The sequence below is a fragment of the Tetrao urogallus genome, assembly GCF_951394365.1.
Source record: "Tetrao urogallus genome assembly, chromosome: 1".
Taxonomy (NCBI): domain Eukaryota; kingdom Metazoa; phylum Chordata; class Aves; order Galliformes; family Phasianidae; genus Tetrao; species Tetrao urogallus.
In genome coordinates this window covers 18,744,549-18,764,110 of record NC_136813.1, presented here as the reverse complement: position 1 = coordinate 18,764,110, position 19,562 = coordinate 18,744,549, and the positions used below count along the sequence as shown (strand labels likewise).

Sequence of the window (19,562 nt, the reverse complement as noted above, 5' to 3'; positions counted from 1 at the left end):
AGCCGAAACAAGCCCAGGTAATTAGTCTTGGCTATCAATAATCCCTCTTCCTCCAACCAAGGTTTGAAGCTTTTTCTGCTGCGAGGCAACCCTGTCTGATTGCACTGTCTGCAACACGCTGATTGTGTCCTTTGCGTTTCAGAATCACAGCTACTCAGTGTTTGAGTACAGCTACTCACTTCATTATCTAACTTGTCTAGCACTCTACTGCAAGAATACTTGGTTTTCTTCTCAGTACTGGTTTAATTTCAAAGTCATAGGAGGCAATCTGTGGTGCCCACCAGCTTTCTTTTTTACATTTCTTTCTCAATAGGTAAATTTTTGAGCTGACCTGGAAGTACAGTGTCTTAAACTATTGATGTTAATTTACTGCTTCTGCACGGTCCTCCAAGCCTACAGAATGATGCTACCATTGAACAGCAGAGCTGCCACACACCAGATCAGGCTGCCCATGGCCCCATCTAGCCTGGCCTTGAATGCCTCCAGGGATGCAGCCCAGAACACAGTTGGCCTCCTGGGCTGCAAGCGCACGCTGCAGGCTCGCGTCCAGCTTCTCATCCACCAGGAACCCCAAGTCCTTTCTCCGCAGGGCTGCTCTCAATGAGTTCTTCTCCCAGCCTATGCTTGTATCTGGGATCGCCCCCATCCAGGTGCAGCACGCTGCACTTGGCCTTGTTGAACCTCATTAGGTTCTCACAGGCTGACTTTGCAAGCCTGTCCAGGTCCCTCTCGATGGCTTCCTTCTTTCTATTGTATCAAGTGCACCCCACAGCTTGGTGTCACCAGTAAACTTGCTGAGGATGCTCTCCATCCCACTGCCTATGTCATTGATAAAGATGTTGAAAAGCACAATAAACCCACAAATCAACAAACTGAGAATGGTTCAAGTAACAATTTATTCACAAGTAAAAAAAAAAAAAAGAAGTAATACAAAGCCATTTATACAAGGTTTTAATTTACATTCTTTAAAGGATCATTTAAAACAGCACTGTAAGTCCTTGGATGTGATACGTGGGCAGTCAAAATGTGGTGTAGAGTTTTTCTGTTGGCATGTACAACATCTCTTGCCACAGGCAATATAAAAAAGACCAATTTGGTTAAATTAAGGAAAGAAATATATACACAATATACATCTATTTGAAAAGCACTCTTTTCACTTTTCCTCCCTCTTTGCTCCGAAGCCATCTTCGCTCATGTGAAGATAGGAGTCCTTCCATCTGGAGGTGCCGGACAAAAACATTATACAAAGTGTAAATTCCAATGGGAAAACGTGGTTACTGTGACAGATGCTGGCAAAATTTTTAAACACAGTATTTTAAAGAAGCCTTAATAATGAAAAGTTAAAAATCCACACGTTGTAAAAATATCTTGCATGTAATGAAATGCACATTGGATTTTTTCTATTTACAAATATTTACAAAGAAGCACACATCTCTTCATGCACACTTAGTGAAAAAGAATATTTCAACACTTCTTAAATGTGTGAAAGTATTCAAAGAATTTATTCAAAACTATTCTTATTTGAGTATACACTTTCCAGTACTTAATTATGCAATTATACTCCTATAACTGACTATTATTCTACGTAAGAGATCAAATAGGAGTAGTTACTGATTAAAATAAGCCCCTTGTGTAGTTTCTTCACTTTGGCATGAATTTGACAACTGTTAATCAACAGTTTTTGCACACATTGATAATCTCATTGATTTTGGCTGCCTATACTCGACTTAACTATTGTGCAGGGTTTATCTTCCACCAGGTTCTTTAAAGAAGAAATCTCTTTTTGTTACAGAACATGATTCTCTCATCATTTCCATTGCCATACAAACCACGTGCAGAAAGATGAGTAATATTTAATGCAAATTTGCATTTGTTTGGCTGATTGCTTTGCTTTTGTCAAGGCACACTGGGGATTTCTACAGAATGATTGCTAGAGGTCACAACCAGCAGGTTGGAGCCTGTTGAATTCAGTGAGCCAGTAGAGGCTGCAGAAATTACTCACAGAAGTTAAAACTACGTTAGGGAAAAATGGCTGCAGAATCCACATCGTTACAGGAAGCGCTACAACAAACCACAGTCATAAAATTCATAAAGAACAAACAGGAAAGAAAGTTGATATTTATGAACTAGGCACGTGTGTAGCTCCAAAGATTCAATTCAGAGGTATTACAAACAAGTTAGGAATCTATTTTTATGTGTAATATGGAATTTACACAAAATGCTTCAGTGAGAAGGACAGGGTGATGTGAATTAAAAAAACAGGAGGTCTACCAAACGAGTGAATTAAATCATAATGAAGCTTGAGACCATCACTTTAGCAATGAAAATAATTCATTATTAGTAATAGCTCTCATAGTATGAATAGTGGTGTGACACACCTGCTGACTTCGCTGTCTTGAAGTGAGTTGACTGCATTTATTTCAACATAAAAAACACACGTTATAACAACAAGTGCTGTGTTCCAGCAGTGGGACGACCAGCAACATAACATCCCTTTCTATGCAGCTGACTTTCACTAAACCTAATGCACAGCTATTCTCCTGCTACATTGAACAAAACAATGTTCCCTCCCACAAGCAAAATAATTGAGCGAGAGGGACTTCATCTATATCATCTGTCACATGCAAATTTTGTAACTCTCCAAACTAGCTTCTTGATTACAAATGCAATATATAATAAAAGCTTCAGTTCATCAATAGATGATCCTCACATAAATAGAAATGTTCTGTTTTTAAGTCCTTCAACACCAGGAAACTGAGTTAAAAACTGGAATCAGAAAAAAATATCAAATATATGCATAAATCTGCAAGCAGAGTAACTGGCAAAGTCTTGTCCCAGGCCTTCTCACAGCTGCAGCCATACTTAAGGTAGCCATGTAAACACGTTCACACATTTGTATTTCTTGATATATTGACATACGTTTGTATGCTCACTCCATTGGACTTCTTGAGAATCTTAGGGACTAAAAGGTTCTTTTTGAATAAGAGATGCAAATGTTCATAAATCCGCTCTCAGGGTTCTCCTAGGATGCTCCTTAAAGTTCCACTTTACAGCTCTTACGGCTCAGATGCAACTGCTTCGATTGTGTGAAATGATGCCATTATTTTCCAGCTGATTTTGAAACTGTGTGACACTGAAGACCAGGCTGTATTTGATGACAGTCAGCAGACGAGCATTAGGGAAGCATACTGTTTTAGTGCTGAGAGAAATGCCTCGCTTTCCTAAATGAAATTGAAAGAACAGTGGTTACATAAACTCAAAAAAATCTGTATGTGTTTTTATACTCGATTAAATGGTAAAAAACCCACTGCTATATGTGAAAAGTCATGTAAACCTGAAGACTGTACCTGTATTATTATAACTAAGTGCACAAAGATAATAATGTGCTATTGCCTTCTGATTATATCATGTTACCATGTGTCCTGCAATATAACAAAGCACAGCCCTATGCAAGACTGTAATCCATCCACCTGCACTAAAAAGACTGTCCTTCTCTCAGAATATTTCAACAAGACACTAAAGAGCTTTTGACTTTTTCATCATGTTAAAACAGATATGTAGTCCCTTAAAAACTCAATTCATTTTCCATCAGTAGCCTCTGCAAGCTGTGGAATAGCAGCATCAAGATTTGCAGCCATCACCATGCCCATGTTCCTTCCTATATATTCCTGGAAAATGGCTGTCACCTAGTGATGGCGTGCTCCAAAATGAGCCTGTGACAACTGCCCAATGACACGTGGGATGTTAGTGCCACACATTGACTATTCATCTTCCAACGTCACACACAAAACTATTTGTTTCTAAACTGCAGGTTGTAATTATGTATTGAAGAACCTGTGAGCCATCTAGAAAAGGTCAGTATTTTTAGTGATTGCAGTAGGTTTTCAGGGCAATATACAAATTCTATTGAAGTCAATAGCAAACAAATCCTTGACTCAGCTCTGTTTTCTCTTCTTGAAAATGTCGCATAAAGAACTAAAGTTTCATTTACCAAGAATTATGCTCTTAGTGTTTCCAGGATATGCATATTTTTGTTAAATACTAATTACTTTCTACGTTTTATTTAAGAACAATATGAAAATGATATGCAAACTGAATGGAAGAGGATCAAAGGAAGGTCCTTTATTTCTGCAGATGACCTGAAATTTTCATAATTACAGGTAACAAATATTTTAAATTAAATTTGGTGGATTATTAATGCTATTAATATTAGTGGTAAATGTTCCTGCCTCTGACTACTGCAGCTTTCCAGCCACAGCCCACACAGCAGGTAGAATGGTTGAATAACACCCCCAGTACACATGCCATGCATGGGATCCTTTCACAGATCAGCTACGAGCTGCTCTCCTACAATCACAGAATCACAGAATGGCCCGGGTTGGAAGGGACCTCAAGGATCACAAAGCTCCAACCCCTGCTACAGGCAGGGCCTCCAACCTTCACATTTAATACCAGACCAGGCTGCCCAGGCCCCCATCCAACCTGGCCTTTAAGTTACTTCCAATAGTAGAAAAAGGCATTTACAAACAACAACAAAACAAAATAGATCACAGCTAAAATTCAAGATGATATAAAGATCACAAAGTACAGTGACTCCCTTTGATGCTTATACTGTTATGTTTAGAGGCAGTCATTTATTTCCATGTCTCATTTTGACTTGAGACTTGTGTTTGCACTGAGATTTTACAGATTAAGCTGTACTCCTATTTTAGGGACAAACTGATGATATGGGAATACAAATGGCATTTAAGGTGTTTGAGATTCTCTTCTGTTTCTGCCACTTCCTTAAGAACCTGACAGAAGGCTTCGTGCATATTTTTAAAGGAATGCTTGCATGTCCTTTATGCTTTGTTTAAGATAAGCAAAGACATTTGCACATAAACAAGGACTAGCCTCATATAATTGCACTCATATAGTTTTGTCATAAGACTATTAATGGATATTTTCCCCCTGAAATGCAATTAGAACTTGATAAAAAATTATTGGTGTACGGCCTACCCCTGTGTTCTAGTTCATATTAGCTCAGCATTACAGCCTGAGTAATTACACCTTTCAAATTCAGTCAATCATTTTCAAACATGAAACTTGGATCTTTTGTAGAGCTGTCACTTATTTCAGGAGCATCTAGGTGTAACCTTTGGGGAAACATAACTATATACCCTCCACAATTCTATTTTTATCTAGCTCTGCATGCCTGGGGAACTCATTCTCACTCCTTCTTTGTAGTTGAATTTCTTACCTCTTTATCAGTCCGTAGAGTCATCTGCTGTTCCATTACACTTTGTCTTTGGCTCGGTTTCAGCAGCAGCTGAGTTCTGAAGTGATGAAACTTCTATATATGTTCTATCCTTGGATATTTCAAAGGACTTTGCAATGTTTCCATCAGGAGACTTAGCTGAAGTAAGTACATCACTTAGCTCCTGGTTATTATCTGACTCAATGGCAGTTGCATTTTCAGTATCCAGACTGCAGGATTTTGCAGCAACTCCAGCCAGTTCTGAATATGATTCACAGCAAGAAATGCTGTCACAACAAGCTGAGTTTTGCATCAGAGGCCAAGCATCTGAAATGTCTCCACAAGCAGAGTGTGAAAGAGAACCAAGGAAGGCAGGAATCATTTCTCCAATGGAATCAGAAGCCCTGCAAAAAGATAAAAGGTGTGCTGTTTCAAAAGCATTCCAGCAAATATTATCAGTAATTATCGTCATTAGTGATTACAGGTATTTCAGACAGATTAAACAGGGTCATATTTAGCCAGTACTCGAGAGGCACCTTGTACAAAAAACTCTTTTGAAATGGAAGCCAGGCTGTCCTTCCTCTGGAAATGAAGAGAGCTGTGGAGATTATTACTAGAGGTAAAAAGGTTGCCTGAAGCCCTTCACAACGTGAATTTGGGGTTCCAGAACATATGAAATACAGTTGCAATGTTTAGTCTAAAGAACAAAATTGTGATGAAATGTATTTGTTCTTCAATGTGTGTGTATGGTGGGGGGTAAAGGCAGGATATAAAAAGCTCAAATTGCAGTAAGATTTTTGGGAAGACTGACAATGATCTTTAATTGTTATAATTATTCAGAACACAGGGAAGAAAGCAGAAGTAGAAACTCAGTAATCTGTCTCAAATAAAATGGTGACACTGACATCTCTCAGTGCCTGCAAGTGGCTACTGAAGGCCCAGTAAATGATCTACTAACATGTTTTGTTCACACGTTTTATTTCAAAAACTGTCTGCAAGGTTTACAAAAATGTACAGGCTATCTCTGATATAAAGTAATAATTTGTGTGACCAAAACTTTTCACACATTAATATTGCCTGCAATGCAATTTAAGCAGCTTTACTCATTTCCAAAGCACGATGTTTGAATAGCTTAGATAAATACACAGAGCATTTTTGTAGATTGAGGTGAAAAGTCAGGACATTGAACCACAATTGAAGGAAATACGGCATTTTGGCAAAGGAAATTGGAGCAAACTCCACTTCTACTGGAAGGAATCAAGTACCTTTGATGTATCCACACAGATATGTCATTTATTTTTAAAGACTTAACCAAAAAAGGATTCTCAAAAAGTACACAACTCTCAATTTGTCAGCTTTGGTAATACAGAAGGGTGATTCAAACTTCCTGGTAGTTAAACAAGTTGTTACAGAAAATTTAGGTGTTTTACATCTCCTGCTTGGGTCACCAACCTGCCTTCATAAACAAAATCTACGAAGAACTGCTTCTACATTTTTAGTTAAACTTGGCCAGAGCAAGAAAACAGCTGGAAACCCTATATGGTAAACATTAAAGAGTTTAAAGAAATAAACAAACCCAGTGTTAAAATCTGTAACTAGGAAACTCTGAAGGACACCATAAGCTTTATATTTTTAGCTCAAGGCATTACTATGTCAATAACAAGTTCTGTATTTACACTCAGCTGTTTAGCAGAAAATAATGGTAGAAACTCTGAAGTACTTCACATTTCAAGTTTCACAGTCATTTAGAGTTTCTAAAAAAGGGAAGATTTTCATGATGCTTTTAAACAGTAATGAATCCCCTTATATTCACAGGTTTATACAGCACCTTGCTAACACAAAGCAGGAAAGGAGGTCACCAAAGCCTCTAGGGTACCATACACAAGAGAAAGAATGTCTGCTTACGAGAGAAATGGGTCACTTCACAGAACCACAGAATTGTAGGGGTTGGAAGGGACCTCCACAGATCATCGAGTCCAACCCCCCAACTTCTAACATGTCAGAATTTATTAAGTAATACTTAAACACTACATATTTTTTTTCCTTGTTTAATGGAAGAATTTTTTAACCATAAAACTATTTTTGCACAAAACAGGAAGATATGGCTACAATTCAAATCAAAAATCCAGTATTCCACTCCAAACAGCTATTGTATCCTGTGTAAATATTGACTTGATTGCATACAAAATAGCTAATGTTTAATAGACTTACATAACATTAAATTACCTTTCATTAAGTGTAGTCTGTGAGTGCAAAGCACAACTGTGACTGCTGTGCTCCATGCTACAGGTTTCATCACAACACAGTGAAGGAATCAAATGAACAGGCCCTAAGAATGAAAATTGATTTAATAGTGTTAAATGCATTGAAGTTGTGTGTAAAGCTGGCCTCTGTACTCTTTCAAGTTTGGGTATTAGTTTACCAGTTACATTACAATATATGGATTAAGGAAAGAGATCTCTTCTTGCAATAAATAGGTTAATTTATTTCTTTAAAACAGAGTTATTTATAAAAGCCAAATCCTTCCTCCTGAAATAATACAGATGCCTGCCATGAAAATCTGAATATCCATTCTTCAAATTAATTTGCTTTTTAATTAGGTACATAGAAGAGGAAGTACTTCATTCTGACAGCATACTAGGCATTTAAGCTTGTGTTCAAATTAAATTATGTATCTGTCAATATCATAAGCATATCTGTTCTGACAGCACTTCACAAAATCCCAGTGATTCGAATTGTTCAGGTTTTCAATGTCCTTCAGAACTGGTATCATGTTCTTACTATCTGTGAAATGCTTCATACCAGTTTAAGTCTCCAAGCCAAATGCAATGCTATTTTTATCAGAAAGAACTGAGATAGATATTTACTGCTTTTATTTAAGTGAATGGTCACTGGAATGAAAACAAAACAAAAACATCATAACCAAATAGCTGCTTAGAAATCCTCTGCTTACTGAGAAATTAACCTGGGACAAGGGGTAGTTTGACAATGTTTACTTCGTAGTGAAAGCCAAACGTCGCAACTGAAGAGTCAGATAAATGTTAATCATGAGTTCTTGTTGCTTGTATAACTGCTGTTCCTTACAGTGACTTTTAAATAGAATTAACATACCACAGGTCTGTGATGTGCTTCTCTGGCACTGGCAGCATGTTCTGTGGTTGTATTCATTTAGCCGTGGTCTATCAAAACAAGACAGTTCAGACCCATTGTAATGAATGTCTTGTGATCTCAGAGACCCTTTTGATAAAAAGAAAGTATTTGTTAGTAAATGATACTTCTGTTCCTTTTCAGAGTCTCTATCTCCACAGAACACTTAAATGCCATAATACACAGCATTTCCATACATTTTCCAACCAAAAGATCCACCATGATGATGGGGTTTGACATCATGCATACCACAGGTTTTGTAACGAGCCCTAGAACAGCTGGTTCAACTACAGCCTCTCTTAGGAAGACATCTGCTCTTATTTTGGTGAAAGCATATCGTATTGCTTATTTGAAAGCATATCGTATTCACTGTTCCATTTTCTCCATGGTAAATGATTCTCAGTGATATCAATCTGAAATATACATTCGGCTGCTTTGTTTATGTTATCTTGAAGAACTTGATATTAATAGAAGACTTCATTTAGTCTGTATCACTGTAGGCCAAGACAAATGAATCACTAAATTTCACTAACTGAAGTTTGAACTCGCTGTGCCTGAATTTCTCAAAACTTCTACTGTCAAGGTTAAAATTCCATCTTAAATATGCCGCCGAACCAAAATCATTAATGAAACATCTGCTATCCCCACTGGCCACAGTCATTAACTCAGCAAGCTAATCCGTATTTCACAAAGGCATGTGATGCACAGATCCTCCATAATGGTATGTCTACATCAGTATTGCAATTCCATAATGGCATCCTAGCTTAGATTTCCAATGCTCCAAATATATCTGCACCATTTAACAGAGCATGGTGCATAATGAGTGCAAAACTCTTTCTGGACATCTGCACAGCATTTTCTCAGAAGAAGCAAGTACATCCACTCTGAGTTTGCACACATGTATAGGCTTCTGCTAGCTTTTTCATCTCAATGATAAATTTGCTTAAATGCTGTAGACATAACAATCCTAGGTTTTACTTATTTATATCCGGAGAGATTTGCCAACCAAATACTGATGCATAAATATTACAAAGAAACAGTGATAACTGGAAACTTACAGCTTGGTTTCTTCTCCATAAACTGCCTCTTGCAATAGATAACACAAAGAATAAGAAGAGCCAAGAGCACTGTTGCAAGTGCACTGCATATAACAGCTGCTAGAGCAGTGTCTCGAGGACTGGAAGCAGTTGATGGGATCTTCACAAGGTTTACTTTGGTGGTACCTGAAATGTAATTAAGTAATAATTAAGGAAAGTTGTGCAATGTCAGAAATGTACAACCATGTGAAGGAAATTCGAGCTAGCAGAAGAGGCTCTCAGCACAGGAAAAAAAAAAAAAGAATGCTCCGTCTACTAATATATAAGCTTTATGTAGATAAATAATCAACAGCTACATTATTTATATATATATATATATATTTATATATATATATAAATGAGTGATAATGAGATGCACACAAAGGCATTCCAACTGTCTCTGGGAATGGAATCTTAACCATGAAAATGAAGACCTCTCAATTTTTAATGTCAAAAATGATTTTAACTATTTCCTAGGCTATAGTAGAGAAAGCTGTCCACTAGAGGGAGTCACAATTACATGAACTTCCATTCAAAAGATCCTTTTTGAGAGCTTGAGATGCCCAGAAGAGTTCTAATGCTGAAATACCATTTTGCTTGGTTGCATAAATTGTCACAGATTTCTAGAATCAAGCCAAGGATTTCACCAGCACGACTTTTTTTTTAAATTCAGTACTAATTTTTGAAAACAAATAATGTCTTCAGAGAAAATTCAACAGACTGACTTTATACCTGTACTGAAGGCTTATGCAACGACTCTACCTTTGACAAACATGACTTTCAAATGGAAAGTAAAAAAAAACCACACAACCGAAATCACTGAAGATTTAACTGCAACTACAGAAACTCTTAAGTTGCAAATGATCTTTTTAAAGTCAATTTTTTTAACAACTTTTTACTCCTGATAGTTCATCTTTTTCAATCCACTCTGAAAGCCGCATCACTCAGCAGCATCTTATGAGGAAAGGAACACAAATCTGAATATTTATCTAACAGTAAACTTAAAAAAAGAAAAGGTATTAACTTATAAAAATAAGTCAGACTGTCTATTTCCCCCCCAGATTCTTTTGCTAAAACCTAAAGACCAAAATTTCCTAAGAAATACTCCACACAGTCATGTATAAATTGGAAAATAGATGTCTGCCAAAGTATATTAGAATCACTAATTAAATTGTATGTAACTACAAATATTTGTTATCCTAACTGCCTATAATAGCAGCAAGAAAGAACTTGCTTACTTTCTGACTTAGTGGAATCAATGGGATTGTATTACTCAGGAATGCTTTTCTCACATAATTATGCTATTTCCTCTACACACATCAGACATTGGCACCAAAGCATTTTAAGCACTCTATCACTTTGTTATCATGGTCAGATATTTTGCCAAAAATCTAGACCTTTTGAAAATGAACTTCCTTACATCCAGTTGTAATACTGCAGACTTTATACCAAGGAAAACATCAACTCCTCGGAATCCAAATTTAAAAACCAAAAATGAAACCCATGCATTACATGAATGATTTGTACTACTGCACCTCATCTTTTTTGCACCCTTTTATTATTCCAAATCGGACGGAGAGGGGATTCTGGAGGGTCCAGTGAAGAGCCATCAAGATGATGAAGGGACTGGAGCAACTCTCCCATGAGGAGAGGCAGAGAGAGCTGGGACTGCCATAAATATTTGAAGGGAGGGTAGCAAGAAGATGCAGCCAGGCTCTCCTCAGTGGTGCCCAGTACCAGGACAGGAGGCAATGGGCACAAGCTGGCACACAGAAGGTTCCCTGAGAACACCAGCAGCACTTGTGTGCAAGTGGCAGAGCGGTGCAGATCTCCCTGGAGACCTTTCAAAGCACATGTGGCACTGTATGTGGCACTGGGCACCCTGCTCTGTGTCCCTGCTGGAGCAGGGATTGGGCCCAATGACGTCCAGGTGTCCTTTCCCACCTTAGATACACTGTCATTCTGATATATTAAAAAGCAGTAGATCCTAAAACTTATTAATACAGAGACTAAAATCTTCTACACAACTGAGAAACATATTTTGAAACTGTCCTTCTACTGAAGTTTTATTATTTTCTTTATTATATCAAAAGGTCTATTAATTCTATTTCAGCTAATAGAATACAAATCCAATCCATGGTTACAGGTAATTTTCCTTCTTAAAAAGTATTACCTGCCCTTCTCCTTTTCTCTATAATTCCAGCTATTCATGGAGTTAAGTACTATGATTTCTTTTCCAGACCTTCGTTGGTGTTCAACATTACAATCTTCCAGAAAGAAAACTTTTCACGCAGCCATGTTTGCTGGGTCTGGTATGGAAATCATGGATATCAGATTTTCATTTTTACACAACTACCTGATTGAGTCCTTAGAAAGTTACAGATAGTGAGGACAAGCATTTAAAAACATGAAAATAAAAAAATTATCAGAATGTCTTCAAATGTTTTTCATGTCAATCTATCTGCATGCTTCCATCTACCTACCTAAAAGCACTGATCACTTCTTAGAAATTAACCTTCATAGTTAATAGAAAAAAAAGAATTGTTATTTCTGACAGGATGAACAGAACAAATCACTGGATGTAGAGCTGCTACACTTTTGACTTTCTTCCTTTGCTCACAAAACGAATCTATTTGCAAGTATAATAATGTATTAGATTCTGTTCTGGGAAACTGCAAATGATACACATTTCTTTAAGTTTCATCAGCAGCATCCAAACTGGAAATACGACTTTATATTAAATTGGGATGGCAAAAAATGAAATTCATTTTAGGCTACTTAAGATTTATTTTGCTGATTTTTTTTTTCTTTTCTTTTCTTTTCTTTTTTTTTTTTTGACTTGAGAAAGCAATTTTCAATTCCTGAGAATGTCTACCACTCATCTTCACCTTCAAAGAACTTCTTAGAATAGCTGCTGTGAGCAGTCCATTGTACTTTAGCTCTAATTATAATGATAGTGATCTTCCCTGCAGAGACCAACACTTCAGAAGTGGATTGCTATTGTAATAGCGGCCCGTTGGGCATTGCTGAACTTTGCTTTCAGTGTTACTCAGATATGTGTGCATTTTCATAAACTCTCACTTTTCAGGCTCACAGACTACATGGTCCCATTTCAGTAAAGCAAGGAGGTGTACTTCATGCTTGTACTTACATCTGTTAAATGACTAACTTTAAATATGTAATTAAGCACTGAATTGGACAGGATACATTAAGAAAGGAGGGAGGCGGTGCACAATTTTACAATTCTTGAAAGCATGTGCATATTATGAATTTAAAAAAAACAACAAAAATGTATTTTATCTGAGAAAAAGACGTAATGTTCTAAGTTTAGTTTCAACATATTCTGAAAATGTTCTCATGCTAAAAAAGAATTAACCGAAATACCAAGCCGCCTCCTGCGTAACTTTGAGAATTAAGACAAATTATGTATTCTATCCTCAATTAAGGAACAGTACCTTGTAATGTCAGTATGCAAATACGTGGTTCTTAAAAGCAAATGAAGTTTTTGCTAAGCAAGATGGTTAAATCTTGGTAACTCTGCTACTACTGAACATACAAATCCCAACTGTATCACTACAAATTCTGCCAAGAAACAGAACAGTTGAATTTTCAGCCAGTCATACCAAATAACCAGAGTCTGGCAAAATGTAAAGACACTTCTGTTATTATTTATTTCATACTTATTTTCTTAGATTTGTTTTTTTCCTTAGAACTACAACCAATTACAGCCACTACTGAAATCAGTATGCCAGACAAAAAATAATTCTGTGGTAGATTAACCATCTGAAATCAGAACTTGCAGCACTTCACATTCCTTCCATGGACACAATACGTACTTGCTGAAGTTGAGGATGATAAAATGTGGAATTTTATGTCTGGGTTTTCTTTGGAAATTACTATTAACAGTCAAATCAATATTAGCCTCAAGAAGGCTTACTCATTAAGACACAGCTAATCAAAACTTCACTGAAATAGCATTCACATGATAACATGGTAACAAAGTGCCATCTTTTACAATCAGGACTGAAAATAAGATACAAAAGTAAAATAAAATGTAATTTCTGGAATATTGATATTTCTAACCAAGAAAGAAGAAAGGAGCATTTGCCTATTATAAAAAGTGTTTGTTCACTACCTTTACATTGATTTACGCTGATTGATTCAAGTTGGTGTAGCAACCTCAGTTTGACCAGAATTAAGGGCTCAGACATACCCTTAAATTGCAGCAATTTAACAAGCTATTGCCTGTCAGTGGAACTGCAGCATCTATCTGCATGACTGCTCTTGATCCACAGGAAACACAGAGCAGCGTGAGGTGACATCCCTTCATTGTGAAAAAAGTTTGAATGATGTTTATGTTCATTTAGAAGGAAAAAAGTAATGACTTTATGTAGTATAGCACCCAGCTGCCCAACAAGAAAACAAGGTATTGTGTATAAACATATAGGCAGTACAGGTATTACATGTATTATTTGTATATATACATAAAATCCATTTGTAATATATATCACTGTGCATTAACATCAATGAAAGTAAGATGTCCTGAGTATATTCTCGAGTCTTCACAAGAGAGAATATTGCCTCCCTTCTGCAGATCTTTCATGAAAGAGGAAAGGACCTTTATTAAACAGGACTGCTGCAGACTGTGGTAAACACTGGAGAGAATCTCCTGACAGCTGTAAAGGGACGGCCATTTGCGTGCATGGCCTACGCCCAAAAGTTCCTTGTGTCAAGCCACATCTTTCAAATGTACAGCAACTGCTGACATTAAAGCCTTTAGTTTCCAACTTAGTGCCCTAAACTTTTTTTGTTTTGCTTCATTTCGCTGCTCTTATTTTTTTAATAAACATACCAAGCAGCCTTAAGGGAGAAAATGACTATTCAAGTGTTTATCCTTTGTTTGGAAATCCTGAAAAATGTGTTTATAAATTCAAATTTTGAAACCTCATGTATTCATTTCCAAGCTCATTTCTGTTGCACTGCACATTTTACAGAACTCCAATTGTTGACAACCTTTCTATGATTAAAGTGGTAGAAAACTACATTGTGTATGGGAATTTAAAATACAGTACTGGATATATGCTGCTATGTCTATAAGGCACAGTCAAATTCTACATCAGGTTTTTATTTTGGTAATTAAGACGTGTTAGTTCTTGGTCCTACTGTGGTAATCTAAATTGAAATTATACATAGGCACAAAAGGAACCTTGATTCGTACATAAATTTTCATGCAGATGGTGGTGGCACACTGGGACAGGTTGCCCAAGAGGTTGTGGATGCCCCATCCCTGCAGGCATTCAAGGCCAGGCTGGATGTGGCTCTGGGCAGCCTGGTGTGGTGGTTGGCAGCTCTGCACATAGCAGGGGTTGAAACTTGATGATCTTTGTGGTCCTTTTCAACACAGGCCATTCTATGATTCTATGATCCTACGACTCTATAATAAAACTTTCAACTTTGAGAACTGTCAGTCTATTGAAAAATAGACTTGAGAATAAACTTTCAAGTAACCTGGAAAAAAATCTGGCTTTTGCTTCCAGCAGCTTCGCATCCTCAGCAGCTGAAGATTTTGCATAGAATTCCATTTCTTTTTCTTATTCTTTTTTCACTTTTCACAAGTGTTTGCATGTATTAAATCAGTAACATAATAATGTCTGTGTCAGAACACATAAGTAGAAAACCAACTTTCCTACTTCACTTCTAATGTGTCCAATTAATCCAATTTCTTTTTAAAGAGAAAAATTGTTTTGGGAGCAAGAACACAGTATTTTAGAATAATCTCCTGTCCAAATCTAAGTACATTATGCTAGTGCCTATGCTTATCTCTATCTTTCCTCACAGAAATCTAAACTGATTAATAACACCTGTTTTAAAAAACTACCTTCTCCTGTCACAATAGAAAGCAAGAGAGTTTTGCTGCTTTTGGATAACTATTAAAATCTCTAATGTACCTACAATGAGCAAATAGAGAACTTCAAAAAATCTGTTTGAATCCCACGCTATCATAAATTTTGACATTTGAGAGTAAAGAAGAAACAGAGGACAAGCCACTCCACCAAAATCTTAGTAATGATAACTACAGCAGAGCTCATAGTTTATATGTGCATCAAATCTTGACAAATTATATTTATATATAAATTATAAATTTTATATATATATATATGTAATGTAAATATATAAATATATGTATATAAGAAAACATCCTGCTCACAAATTCCACTTTCAGTAGTGTGAGTACCATGGATGACATGATCGAGTATGCAAAACACAGGATGGAAGCTTTCTCTTTCTGTGGAATAACCAAATTTTCTATTATTCTATATATATCCCTATATTCTTAGATTACAGGCTATGTGCTTTCTCACAAAATCCTGCTGCTAAAACACTTCCTCCTAAGAAAATATGAGCATATGATGATAATTCTGTGAATGTAGATGTCCCAGAGTGCCAAAAGGGGATGGACTTCTTCTTGAAACATATCATTCTCTCCTCACTCTTACAAAAAGATGAGAGAAATGGTTCTCAGTTCCAAAATTCTTATGAAAGTTATTGTCCACACGAGCAGACCAAGAGTATGTGCTGTCTACAGAAACAGTATTTTCAAATGGGCATCTATTGTCATAACATGATTCCTGAAACAGGAGACAAAGACCACGCGTTCTTCAGAATTTAATCATAGAATCATCTGAATTGGAAGGGAGTGTTACAGGTTGTCTAGTCTAACTCCCCTACAATGAGCAGGGACACCTACACCTAGATCAGGTTGCTCACAGCCCTGTCCAGCCTGACCTGGAATGTCTGCAGGGATGGGGCATCCACCATCTCTCTGGACAACATGTACCTCATCAACCTTATCATAAAAAAACTTCTTCCTTATGTCCAACAGAGATCTCCACTCATTTAGTTTCAACCACTTCCCCTTGCCCTATCACAACAGACCCTGTTGAAGAGTTTGTCCCCTTCATTCTTAAAGTCCCCTCTCAGATATTGAAACATTGCTCTCAGGTCTCCCTGGAGCCTCCGCTTCTCCAGGCTGAAGCACCCTAGCTCTCTCAGTCTGTCCTCACAGGGAGGTGTTCCACCCATTGGATCATATATTCACTAGTTAAATGACAATTGCATGCTTGTTTGTATGTAAAAATAATGAAGGTTGTGTCTTTAGCTAACAGAGATTAACTGGTTTGAATAATCAGAAGTGTAAAGGAACAATGTGAGTTCCTTATGAACAGTGAATCGCAGATTAGTCACAGAAGTTTTTGTTTCCCTCTGATCCAATCAGAAAAAAATTGCTTTATTTGAAAATATTTAGTAAATATTGAAGACTGGATGCCTATTGTGGCATTAGAATCACAGGGTATACTGTGACCATCTTCAGTCATAAGCAATTATAGCTTTTGCCAATGCAACCTACCCATTCAAAAAAACTGCCTAAATGATGTAGAGCTGACCTGCTGTATTTGAATATCAAATTATTTTCAGGCTCATTTGCTCACTTGGACTAAAATTGAGGTTGCTGGATTGGCTGAATAATATTTAGTCCAGAAACCTCAGAGTTCTAGCAGCGATAAGAAAATTCAGTAAAATTCTGGTTCCACCAAGGTTGGAAAAGACCTCCAAGATCATCTAGATCGACCATCCTCGTACCATCAATATTTCCCCACTAAACCATGTCCCTCAGTGCAGCATTTAAATGTTCCTTGAAAACCTCCAGGGATGAAGACTCCATTGCCTCCCTGGGCAGCCTGTTCAGTGCCTGACCATTCTTTCAGGCCATTCTTTCTCATCCTACCACTAGTTAAGCGGGAGGAGAGGTTGACCCTCACTTCACCACAACCTCCTTTCAGGTTGTTGTAGAGAATGACATGGAGCCCCTGAGCCTCCTCTTCTACAGACTGAAAAATTCCACTTTGCTCAGTTGCTCCTCTTAAGAATTGTGCTCCATACCCCTCACCAGTTTTGTTGTTCTTCTGCGGGCATGCTCCAGGGCCTTGATGTCTTTCCTGTAGTGAGAGGTGCAAAACTGAACACAGTGGTCTGAGCTGAATAGAGTGGAACCATCACCTCCCTGTTCCTCCTGACAATACAATTTCTGATGTGATCCAGGATGCCATTGGCTTCCTTGGTCCCCAGGCACATGGCTGGGTCACGTTCAGCCAAACCTTGACAAACAGCCCCAGGTCCATTTCTCCCACACAGTCTTCCAGCCACACTGCCCTAAGCCTGTAGTGTTGCACGGGATTGTTGTGGCCAAAGTGCAGGACCTGCCATTTGGTCTTGTTGAACTTCACCCCCTTAGTCTCAGCCCAGTGATCCAGCCTGTCCAGATCCCTCTGAAGGGCCTTCCTACCCCCAGGCAGATCCTCCCAGGTTGGCATAATCTGCAAACGTACTGAGGGTGCACTCAGTCTCCTTGTCCAGGTCATCAATACAGATATGAAAAAGAACACACCCCAGTACTGAACTCTGGGGAACATCACTCATGACTGGCTGCTGGCTGGATTTAACTCCAGAGTGACCACCACTCTCTGGGCCCAGCCCTCCACCAGTTCTTTACCCAGCAAAGAGTGTACCTGTCCAAGCCACGGGCTGCCAGCTTTTCCAGGAAAATATTCTCTTAAAACTGCTGAAAATAAAGATCTGTGATCTTACTTTAAAATAAGAGGATGGGGGAAAAGTCACAAACAAGGCTTGTAACCTTTTTCAGATTAGTTTGTGGAAGAGGAAGTAGTGATGGGGTTTCTCCTTTCAAGTAAAAGCTTAAGAGCTCTTTTCCAAGATGCATGAGATTGAAGTTCAGCTCCATCCTCTGCAGCCTCCTCAGAGAATATTTTAGAAACAAAGTTATAAACTGTTGTGAGTAGAAGATTATTTCATCTCTCTAACTGAATTTGGCCAGCTGTAAAACTTCAGAAGTAGTAAGCACCTTTCTTAGGGCAGCCAACAGCCACAAGAAATGTGTTTGTGAAATGTAAGAAAGTTAAGAAAACCATAATCAGGTTAGTGAACCAAAAGTTTTTCCTGTTCATAATTACATTAGAATATCACTAGTTTAAAAAAAGGGATCAAGGCAAGGCAACTACATCTGATTTTTCATTTTTATTTTTAAAAAACATCATTACTAGCTATTTTCATGTGTTGGTGGGGAAAACATGTTTTTACTGTGGAAAACTGAGCGTTTAAATAATTAAGACTGTTTCATAGCACTTGTACACAACTGGGATGAATTACCATTCTGAACTACAGTGGAAGTTAAGAGCTGCAGAACAAACACTACTGGTATTTTCTAACTTTTTTTATGTTCAATTTTGCAACCTTCAGATTAAAAAAAAGTTAAATGCATGTGATCTGAAATACATGGCATTAAATACATTTTTTTCATAATTTTCTAACATAAACCCTAAACACCTCTAGAAGCTGGACATTCGTGACCATCTTCCTTTAATACTGCATATATCAAAGTAAATTTCATTGTTTACTGCTACGAAAGTTACCTATTGTGCAACGTTATGCATGCACAAGAATACAGTGCAGATGAAAAAGATGTAGCTTTGAAGTCTGAAATAATAATGGCTTATATAAAGCAGTTTTAATTTACTACTTAAAGCTTTGAGGATATAGCAAAGCCATACAGAACAAAAGGCTGCTGAGTACAAGCTCCTAACTTTGCCATTTTACCTAATCTGACATATAACTTCTCCTTTCCTTAATAGAATTCAGAAAGAATTAGTCAAAGAATATAGAAGATACAGTGAAAGGCTATCTTCTTTGAAAGGTCAACCTCTATTGGATTCATCTGATCAAAGCAAACATCTATATCTCAGTGGGTCACCTGAGAGTTCTCTGCAGTTTGGTGATGATAGCTAAGTTTATTAAGAAGGAATGAAAAAAAGTTTTTAATCTAAAAAACTATTTTCCTCCTTGAAAAGGAAAAAGTAGAAGGGTAAGAGGAACATCAGGTATAAGGAAGCTGGACAATGTTTCTTTCATCTGATCTGACACTGGCAACTCATTGAAATAAACTCTAACTTGGAAAGTATAGAGACAAAGTCAAAGCTACTCACTTTAGTGTCTTTTTATAAAACACAGCTAGAAAAAGAAATCTCCAG

At 37.4% G+C, this 19,562-nt stretch overlaps 1 protein-coding gene across 1 annotated transcript in view; it reads right to left on the bottom strand.

Annotated features, from left to right (window-relative positions):
* Positions 1 to 5,246: 5,246 nt before the first annotated feature.
* TNFRSF19 (TNF receptor superfamily member 19) overlaps positions 5,247 to 19,562 on the bottom strand; it is a gene marked incomplete at both ends in the record, with an annotated part of 40,130 nt that continues 25,814 nt past the window's right edge. The window contains 4 exons of the mRNA XM_079550387.1: positions 5,247 to 5,640; positions 7,463 to 7,565; positions 8,348 to 8,473; positions 9,442 to 9,606. Coding sequence (XP_079406513.1) covers positions 5,247 to 5,640; positions 7,463 to 7,565; positions 8,348 to 8,473; positions 9,442 to 9,606 — 788 coding nt within the window. The remainder of the gene's footprint in view (positions 5,641 to 7,462; positions 7,566 to 8,347; positions 8,474 to 9,441; positions 9,607 to 19,562) is intronic.